Here is a 10,487-nt window from a genome sequence, read left to right as displayed (position 1 = left end):
TTCGTCAATATTTTCTACATATGATTTCTCTAAATAAATGCAATTAACTGGCCCACGGTCCAAAAGCACAATTTTTATGTGCCGCACCTTCTTCCCCCAACTGCAATATTATATAGGTCTCCTAAAATTGGAGTGCTCAAGACATTTTTGGGGTAAGTGATGCATCAACAAATGTCAAAACAATGTAGGCTGCATACAGAATGACACTGAAAACACAGCGTGTTGGGGAACTATACCCCAAAAAAGGTTCTTTCGTGCCCTTTCATTTTGAAGGGACAAAATCTGGGCTGGTTTTGAAAGCAATGGTGGCCTTCGCTAACTTCCAAAGCAAGTACAACTTTTGGTCGAAATCTACTTTTTGTGGTCTTGCGATAAAAATAATAACAATGCTAATCTCTGTCTAAAATGATGAGCTTTTTGCCCTGATTAAGAGTTTCTGAAAGAGAATTTTAATCAAGCAGACTGCAAATATCTCTGACGTCACTCTGTGAAGTCAGATTTTGAGCCAGGTACTATTACTTCGTACCGGAGTCACACAAGTCACAGGCCACCGTTCCACCACGACAGGCACGGCGTAAGAGAGCAGAGCAAAGACGATCCCTGCTGCTCGCTCACTTTGCATTTGGAAAATGGCGGCGATAGATAGAGGGAAAAATAGATTTACCAGCATGAAGCTGTCCTTGATAAAATACAGTTTACGCAAAAGGCAATGTCAGTGGAATGGAAGCAGCTCGAGGAAAAGATTACAGAAAAAAAGGGTCATTTTTCTGATATCAGTCATACAATTAGCATTTTCATATGGAGGAGGGAGAATCTCAGCTGGTATAAGCTGTTATAAGCGTATCAATAAAGCCACGCTGATTTATAGCAGCTGAGAGTTTGTCCTGCAGCGTATTCATCCATGTGCGATGCGATAGATGATTGATGCGTTAGCATTTTCTCCCTGGAGACTTTGGTTCAAAACCTATTTAAAAACACAGTGAAAACAACCGGGCTGGTCTCTAAGCAGATGTCCCTGGAAATCTGTTTGCATCATCACAGTGACAGCAGTTTAGTGGAAAGGGTATTCTCTGCTCGGGGGGGCAAGGGCAGGGCAGCAGGGCCCCAGTGGAGCTGCATGGCAAAGCTTCCGTGGTAATTCCCGAGCGCCCAGCTTGCAGGACGGATTTGATGGCCGCAAATCCATAGGATTCTGTACCAGGTGGAATTAAGAGAGTCAAATAGCAATATTGCTGAGTCTTAGGCTACAATCTGGGAGCGAGACCCTACAGCTCTGTGCTCCGCCGCTCCCAGCCTGCACACGTACGTAACCTCACGTGCACAGGTAATTGCTGATTTTTGATGAGATGCATGAAATTAAACACATTTGTAACGTGCAGGCTCGGGGTCTCAGTTTCAAGAGCATTTCAAGAGGATCCAAACGCGATCAAAGGAGAGGAAACAGCGCAGTTGTTGTAGTTACAATTACATCATCTCGCAGACTTTTGGCAGGGTAGTTCTGGGCCCAGTTTTGCGGGAGGAGATAAAGCACAGGCGAGCGACAGCAGAACTGCAGGGCACTCCTGCACCTCCCCGAGCTGCGCCCCGAGGCCGGCCGGGAGAGCCAGAGAGTTTCTTGCCCGAACCCAGCCCTGCTGAGTCTCACTGGGATTTCACCAATAATTCAGCAGCAGATCTGCCTATCCATGTAATGTAAGTAATGCTTTTAGGAGCATTATCCATGCATGGTTTTCCCGTACATGGAATTTGGCAGGAGGCCATTCGACCAAATGCTTCACACTGCAAGAAAAATCTGCAGACTTTTTTTTTTAACTATACTTCTTAAAAAAACAACCCTCCCACTAACAAAGTAAGGAAGTTATTCATTATCACCTCAGGATCAACCATGCAAGACCAGATAGTTTAATAAGCAGATTTTTAAGGAAATATCTTCCTTCTCACCCTCCCACCCCACGCTTTATCATTCCAGCAGCAGCAGCTCCTATAGAGAAAACTGGGTATTTCATGATACGAAATAGTAACATAGAAACAGAGCTACCAGCTCCAAGCCCCATCTCTCATGAGAAACTACATCCTTATCCCTTCCAGACCCTGATCAGATCCCAGTTTCCAAGGAGCTTGCTTTTTACTGCTATTATACAAAACGGAAAGCTGTTCCAGAACCCCGCTGCTCTGACGATTACGAGCCTTCCTCTTTTCCAACCAAAATCTTTTCACGACCAGTTTATACATGTTTGTTCCTGTACTGAGCGCTGTCCTTAACTTGAATTGTTTTTCCCCTCCCTGGTGTTTGGTCCCCTGATGTATTTATAGAAGGATCATATCCTCTTTCAAACTTCATTTTGCTAGGAATAGTTATGTTAGAAATAGACTGATGAATCTACTGTATTAGATATGGACGGACGGACATACACACAGACACAGAGGCTAGAGCACTCATTTTAAAAGAAATGCAGAAAATACAGATGAGTCAATCTTTAGTTAACAGTGCGCTATTTCAAACATGTCAGCAACATATGTAAATTACAATATAAAAGACAGATCAAGTTCAAAACTGATTTTTAGGGTTTTTTTAGATCTAAAGACTATCCATCTATAGAAATACCAGAAAGCCTACCTGAAATTCTGTAAAACTCTAGTTTGGGAACAGTACCAAAAGCCCACAATGAATATCATTTCTAAAAAAGAGAGCTGGGAAGACTCAAAGTACATTTGGATAAAAAAAGCCTTAGACAGAGGCTAGTTTGGGTGGTAAATAATCCACAGAAAAAGAAAAAACAATACAATTGCTATTAAACAAAACCCTAGAAGGAAGAAAGACTGAACATACTATTTGTCTGTTTAGAGACAATTTCATTCTTTCATAAAAATATTTTCTAGCTTTGCTGCTCTGGTACATCGATCCTGAGTACTCTAACTTTCGACTTATAGTGATATTCCTTCAGATACAGCTTCACCGATGGAGGAATGGGAAGTGCGTCAATACCATCGTAAGTTGTACAGTTGCAAATAACTGTTCTACATATATGTTGAAGAGAAAAAGGAAAAGTCCTGTTTAGCGGAGTGGATAAAAGCGGTTCAAAGAACATACAGGAACTTGGATCTTTGTAGTGCTCTAGGAGTCCCGTGATGTCAGGAGAATGGAAGACACAAGGATCGTGGGCATCGAAGCTGAAGTTGTGATTCCACTGCTCTATCCGCGCGTGGAGGGAACGACTGTAGCGCCTGAAGCTTACAGAAAACAAATAGTCTTCTTGGGCAGAGTCTCGTAACAAAAACGTTCCCTCTGGCTTTCCTTCTAGCAGCGCCTCAGCTGCGTATTTATCCATGACTCCCCAGTAGCAGGGATTGTTATTGATCTGAAGGAGGTCTGGGACGAGGCAGTGGACATAGTCAATCTGCGTGTGGTATTTCGGAGGCGTTTCCATCCGTAGCAGCTCATCATCCGTTTCCCATTTGGGCTTGTTTCTTTTTCTAGAACTTGTGCACAGTGTTATAACTTCATCGTCGGAGTCCATATCGCTCTCATCTTTACTGCTCCTTACCACCTTACCTGTAACCAGCTCAGACCTCGAATCACCCCTAGAGGAACCGCTGTCGGTAAAGTCGCAGGACCGGGAGGGAGAGTCCGTTCCCCCGTTGGCAATCTCATCGTCTCGCAGCTGATCCTCCCTTTCCTCATGCTGGGATAAATCAGCAATTATCCAGTCTTCCGCCTTTGGACTTATAGGGGCTGTATGTCGTTTGATCAAGTGCCACCGAAAAGCTAGCTCTGAGCGCGGAGGGAAAGGACACTTATCTAGCATTAACTCACTGATATGAATTTTTCTTTTTGATGGCAGTCCTGAGCCGTGCCGACTGCTACAGTTCTTTATGGGAAAGCACTGACCCACAGCATCTTGCAGCTTCTGTTTGAGAGACCGGCCTAAAAACCTGTGACCGCACGAACGGTCTAGATCCAGCTCAATAGAAGAGCAGCTATATTTCCTCTCTTGGCTCCTTAAATTAGTCCCTGATCTTCCTGCAGCACTTGCTGTTTCAGCGTCAGAACAGTGCTCACTCTTTTTAGACCAGGAGAGCTTCTTTCCGCTCCAGACGTAACCATCCTTTCTGTCCGCACTTCTGCTCCGGCTGCTTTTGGGTCTCACGTCTGCGTTTTTAATATTACTGTCCTTATTTTCTGCCATTTTGACAGCTTTGCTTCACAAGTTGCCAGAAAGCGCACTGTGTTTTTCTTGTAAGGTTTTTCTACGTAAGGAAGCTTCCTCGAGGAACTTTCTGGAATTATCTAAGGAAAAAGAACACACAGCTAAGTTAACAGTTATGCACGCACACAACACAAGACCAATGCAGGTGTATACAGGACAACAGCGACAATTAATTGCTAACCATGTAAAAATATGATCAAGCTGAATTCACCACAACACCCCACAAATACTGGCCTGATCCCAGACAAGGCTCTTTTAACCCTTCCCTGGGAAAAGCATCCTCCAGAACACACCATCTTAGGTGTTTTTAGAGCATCCATTCTGACTACGCAGCCGAGCAGACAGTTTTAGGTGCTGGCAATCCTATCGTGCCAGGGTCCATTTTAAGGGGAAGCACTTCACGTGGCAGGTGAGACTGCTTTAGCTGTTTACTGAGCAAATTCTGCATCTCTTCCAAATAACCTTTCAAGAAGGAACAAGGCAGAACAGAAACAACTAGGTCAGAGTACAAAGAGCTACTGTACCTAGATGATATGCCTGTTTGCTACTAATCCACAGGGTGGGATGCCAGAGATCTTTTTCTTAACTGACACTTTTGGGTCACTTTCTGGATAAAAAAAAAATTAAATTATATCAGTCACAGATTCCGTCAGTTTCTGAAAGCTGTTTTCCTCTGCCTTTTCAATCGGAGCTAGAAAATACTGAGCCCCTAAAGGATTGAAATATCTGGGGCTTTACATACTGAAAAGGATTAAAACAAATCCAGTCCCTTACTAAAAGCAATTTTAAAAGGCCATGAAAGATGGAACTGCTTATTACTCATTAGAGAAGAAAGTTTACATTATTAAAATCACTGTTGCTCTGAGACCTACGGTTGCTGATTTAATTCTCTTTTGTTTCCAAAAGTGTATTGAATTCTCAAATGGATAAGAGGCTTCCTTTTGAATGTTGCGCTTTAAGGAGGAAAAAAAAAAATCCTCTTTTGATTACTCAGCTGAAAGTAGAGCAGAATTTTTTCAAGGTACATAGACAGCAATATGTTATGTGTACTACACTCTCCCAAGGCATGGCAGAACATAGAAATATTTCTCATCACGTACCATGATGCTTTTGCACCAAAACGATGTACAGCTCCTCTATTCCACTGGGTTTTTTTGGCTGTGGTTTTTTTGTTGTGTTGTTTGTTTTGTTGTTTTTTTTTTTTTTTTTTTTTTTAAACTAATTGACATGGTAAATACTAAGCAGGAAAAGAAAAGGGCATCCACTTCCTCTCTCCATTCAATCCATTCTCATCATCAGGATTAGCCAGCATGACACAACCTCTCTGCCGTCCCCCGGGGCTGCACAGGCTGAGTTCTAGCCTCTGCTTTCAGTAAAAGAATAAGGCTGCGGTGCCAAAAGGCTTACATGCAATCTGTGGGCCAAATGCATCCCAGATGTAACTCTCACCCAGGAATTTTTGACATTGCATTCCTTCTTTCCAACCCACAAACCTGAGAGCTGTGGGGGAAAGGAAAAGGGAGGGAAAGGGAGGAGATGCAGAAATGTAGAATGAGGGTAAGACAGGTTAAATATTGCAAATATGTTGCAAAAACCTGGCATTAGAGCAATCGAGATGACTAGTACCTCACTGGTACCAAGTGGAATCACAGAACGGGGTCCATATTCCAGCAATTACCAACTGAAGATTAAAATAAAGATTTCTTTTTCTTCTCTCAGGATTTTGCAAACCACTGGTTTCCAGCAAAAACACTGCAGGATGCAGTACAGCTAGGAGAAAGGCAACATTCGTATATGAGACCCAAACCACCTTTATTTAGACCAAGATTCATTGATTGCTTTTGTAACATTGGTATTTTTCATCCAGAAACAACTAGAGTGGAGCACTGAATTTTCTCCACCATTAAAAAAAGAGGGAAAAAAGCAACCTCATTTACCCTGGTGATAATCTGAAGTATCAGACAAAAAGTTATTCTAGATTCATCCTGTGGTAAAATACATTAACTCTCTGTATATGGGATTTTTAATTGGACAGAGAGATATCATTGAGGTTGCAAAGTCAAGTACTTAAAAATTAGGATACGACAGTTTGTAATTGCTTTTGAAACCTTCAATTATCTCATTCTGCACATCCAGCCCGTATAAGGAATAAGAATACGCAGAATATGGGCTTTGAATTAAAAACTGCAAAACGTACAAAACCCCGCAGTGCTGAAAAGGCCCGTTATCTCCTCACGTCAGCCTTGCCACTGAAATAAGCTCAGCGGTTTATGTCATTTCTGGGTTGTTGTTGTATTTAACTGTAAAACCACTTTCTACTCTGTACCTTTCTTCTGTCGCGAGTCATTAGTGGTACCTGAACCCTGGAACTCAACCTGGAGGAATAGCACGTGATGCTGTAAGACACAGACCATTAGCCAGCAGCACAGAAGGCTGTTTCCCTGGGGTTTGAAGGCTGCTGGAACCGAGGCGCCAATGCTGCCACGTCAGAGCAGTAATTGCTAATCAGACATAACACTAGACCTGTGAAAAGAGCATGGAATAACTGCAGAAAAAGGGAGGTCATCCACCTAAAGTGGTGGGCTTGGCAGTGCTGGGTTAACGGTTGGACTTGATGATCTTAAAGGTCTTTTCCAACCTTAACAATTCTATGATAAAGCCAGGTTTGAAGTTGACCTTGCAAAGGAAGAGTAAAGGATGGTTCAGTGGTCAGCTTGAGACTCAGGAGACAAAACCTCGGTTTCCAAATCTGCTACAAACGTCTGCATGCTCGCAGGCAAGCTGCCTTCTGAAACAGGCACCAGCCACGGTGTATTTAGGTGCCCAAATCCCACCGGCTGGTGTTACAATAAGGGGTCATGCCTTCATACCTTTCCAAATCCGTGATTCACAGCCCCACCAATAAAACGGGGACCAAAAATAATTTGGGTGTCGGAAAGAAAAAGGCATAAAGGGCAGCGAGGCATTCAGTGCTGTATTACCACTTCAGGCTGTCTACCGAAACGAGCTATTCCTTGCGCTGCAAACGTCCCAGGAAAATGCCGTGTACCGTACATCCATTAATGGCTGGAACGCAACTGGAAGAGCAGGAGAGGAGGGCAAGGATAAAAGAGAGGGAAGACGGAGTGTACTTTTCCCTACAGGGCAAGGTTAAATGGAGGAGTCCAGCACTGTGCAGCTTACACGCATCGGTTCTGAGGTCCTTTGGGTAAGATGTAATTGGTCTCCTGCCTACAAAAGCCGCCTTCTATGCGGGGAGACCTTAGGCATCTCAGAAGCAGGCAGATTTGACAAAACCTTTATGCTTGAAACTCTTCCACCTAAGCAAACGGCAAAGATAAAGCAACGCGTAGGGATAAGCAGAGTTCACTTCGGGCCACGGGATCCGGCTTGTAGTTCAAGGTTATCCAACGCTGTCACAGCTTACAGTCCCTGAGGACAGAGCGCTGGGTGGTTTTTGTTGTTGTTTTTATCATGTGCACGGCTCCCTCCTTCAGAGGCAGGCGGAGGGGGGGCGCAGGCGGCTGCACAAGATGCTCTTTCTTTCAAGCGCTGATGCCTCAACGCTAAGACTTCAAGCCCAAACTAAAAGCAGTATCTAGTAGCTATTTGGAGGCAATATTACCTCCTAGCCAGAGGTAGGCTGCAACTGTGATAAGACAGTATAATTATGTATAATTAAATCAGCAGCAACTACCCAATAACTCCAATAGGAGAATCAAAACCGTAAGCGTAGACAGACCATTTTTTTTATTTATTCAACAAATACTGAATTGCTTTAACTAGATATTTATGTCCTAAGCCACTGGACCCTTGCCTCCAAGTCCTCTTCATCAAGCTGCTTTTGGTTAAGGAAGAAGCAGACGGTGGGGGGTCTCCAGCCCACCCTCCTGCTCGGAGCGGGACCGCTGCCAGCGTGGGCTCAGGGGAGCCACGGCACCGCCTGGCCACGCTCTGAAAACCTCCGAGGACGGAGATCGCACCACCGCTTCGGTGCTCTCACACTGCACGACCCCGCTAGAGAAGGAAATACTTTGAAAGTTTTCTGCTCAAGTACGCAAAAGCCAAAGCATCACTGTGTTATGCCTTTAATTAAATAAGAAAAGGAGACGCATACAAAGAACAGTAAATCAATTCTGGAATTGTTACAGAAGTTGATATCCTTCTAGAGCTGATAAAATCCTGAGAGAGAAGAGCAAGCCGTAATAAATTGGAGTACTTTTTCTTTTTTCTTTCAACTTACATAGAAGTTATTTAAAAAAATTCTCACCGGTCACATGCTGTTTTCATTAATTTCACCCAATTAGATTTTGGCCGCAAGACGGCATTTTAAAACCTGACCTTCCACTGAAGTTGAGCTGTTATTGACTTAATTTGGAAAAAAGCCCAACCTATTAAGGATAACATTAACTCTCAATTCCTCTGTCTTAACTTATTTTTCTTCAGTTTTGACTGTGTTTATTTTGATTTATGATACTGTCCAAAAATACCTAAGCTAGACTCCAGAGGCCTTTCCAGCGAATTAAAGCAATAATCGCACACACACACAAAAGAAAATGACTGTCTAAGGATACCAATGACAACCTACAATACTTCGCACTTGGAAATACCCTTGATTCGTCTTGGGGCTGTAGAGCCCCAGAAGTGTAGCAGGAGGAGGGCATGCGGCCATGCCCGCCTAACCCCAACACCGGGGCTATTTTATTCACACCCAGGAGGTCGAAGCCATCTGGAAGCAGGCGCCAAAGGTGAAGGCTGCTCATATCTACTGCTTTAATGGAGCTCGGCTCTGAAGGAGAGATGCACGCAGCGCTTGGCAGGCCGCGGCAGCACTAAATCAGTAAAAGCTTTATGGTCCGTGACCAACACTTCGTGCTCCACCCAGAAACCGAATAGGAGAGCAGCGCGATTCCCGGCTCCCGCCCCGCCGCTCTGCTCGCAGCCACTTCCATTTATTAATCAAGTCAGCAGCAGGTCGAGTTCCCGACCGGATTTAAAGAATAACCTTGCATTTAATGCCATGCCACTTCAAAGCCTGCAGTCCCTTGGCCAAGTGACCATGGGATCCCCCCACCCCCCAAAAAACCTCTCCCCAGTTTCCCCATGCCGTTCAAAGAGTTATCCCAGCAGGTAGCACCTCCAGACAATGAATTTAATTGTTACATAGAACTGAACTTAAAACGGCTTTGATATTGTAAAATATTTTAGGTGCGGTTTATATGAGAGTTTCTGCAAATTAAAATAATAAAGAAAAATAAATACAGTTGACATGCATTTGTCTCGGTCCCAGGCAGCGGCTTGCAATAAGGCTGCTGCAAGAAGAGCTTGCTCTTCCCACTCATCTGATAAGCGGTTCAGCTCGAAACATTTTGCTAGAACACGTTATCCTCACCAGAAATCACGATTTACTGAAATATGTCAGGATACATCTCTCGAAAACATGTCTCTACACAACTTCCACAAGGTCTAATAATAAAATCTGGTTTGTTTTTTTTTTTTTTTTTTGAAAAAGGAAAGAAGCGTGCCTGCTTTGTAATCCTATCACTTACTCATTCATGAAAGTACCAACAATGTGACTGTTACAGAGAGCCCGACCACATTTCCAATAAAAATAAATCACTCTGCTCACCCTGAGCACTGATAACTCCGCTGCAGAGCAAAACCGAAGATAAAAGGGTTTTGCCTGGAAGCAATTTTTCTTAGAAGCAGGAACAAACTGGGCCAGATCATTAAAGCTACATAAAGGGAAAACAGATAACTGATTTTTTTCTCCCTATTTCAGGTATGTCGAGCTCTAACGTTTTTTGTCGTTCAAGAAATAAACCACGACGGTTTCTTCCTATTTTTCAGCCCACAAAAGCTTAATGATTTTTGCGGTGCAATCGCTACCTGCCTAACTACAACCGCTGTCAACTCTATCTAGCACAGGCATCGGGGTGGCTGTAATTACCGAGTAATTCCCTAATTACCATAACGATCTGCACATGGGTTGGATCCTGCAGCCTTCACTGGGGCCAGAGCCCTCCCCAGCCTCTCCGCAACACTTTGCTGGCATGGGGATGTGGGCGAAGCGGGGAGCGCCCCTCGTTTGGGCTTTCCTTGCCATTCCTATGCTTCTTGAGGCACTGCCATTAAACAGATACGCATAAGTATACACAGTACATATATGTGCGCGCTGTACATTAAGAGATACCCACCGGGCACGCACCCACACGCAGGTTTCCACAGGAGAAGGGAACACCCGCCGAGGACGGAGCCCAGCGCGGTGACAGGGGCGCG

The 10,487-nt window shown here is 44.0% G+C and overlaps 1 protein-coding gene across 1 annotated transcript; it reads right to left on the bottom strand.

Moving 5' to 3' along the window:
- Positions 1–2,575: 2,575 nt before the first annotated feature.
- On the bottom strand, positions 2,576–10,236 carry SOCS4 (suppressor of cytokine signaling 4). Its single transcript, XM_082317354.1, has 2 exons — positions 10,178–10,236; positions 2,576–4,288 (listed from the first exon to the last, which is right to left on the bottom strand). The coding sequence occupies exon 2, from the start codon at positions 4,185–4,187 to the stop codon at positions 2,877–2,879; it is 1,311 nt and encodes a 436-aa protein (XP_082173480.1). The 5' UTR covers positions 4,188–4,288; positions 10,178–10,236; the 3' UTR covers positions 2,576–2,876.
- Between the last annotated feature and the right edge of the window lie 251 nt (positions 10,237–10,487).

Source organism: Platalea leucorodia (genome assembly GCF_965183815.1).
Source record: "Platalea leucorodia genome assembly, chromosome: 7".
NCBI classification, from domain to species: Eukaryota; Metazoa; Chordata; class Aves; order Pelecaniformes; family Threskiornithidae; genus Platalea; species Platalea leucorodia.
Note: the sequence above shows the minus strand (reverse complement) of the source record. Positions and strands in the feature narration are given on the sequence as shown.

Excerpts from the sequence above, each read along its gene's own strand:
- SOCS4 (XM_082317354.1), bottom strand. The coding sequence starts at position 4,187 with ATGGCAGAAAATAAGGACAGTAATATTAAAAACGCAGACGTGAGACCC.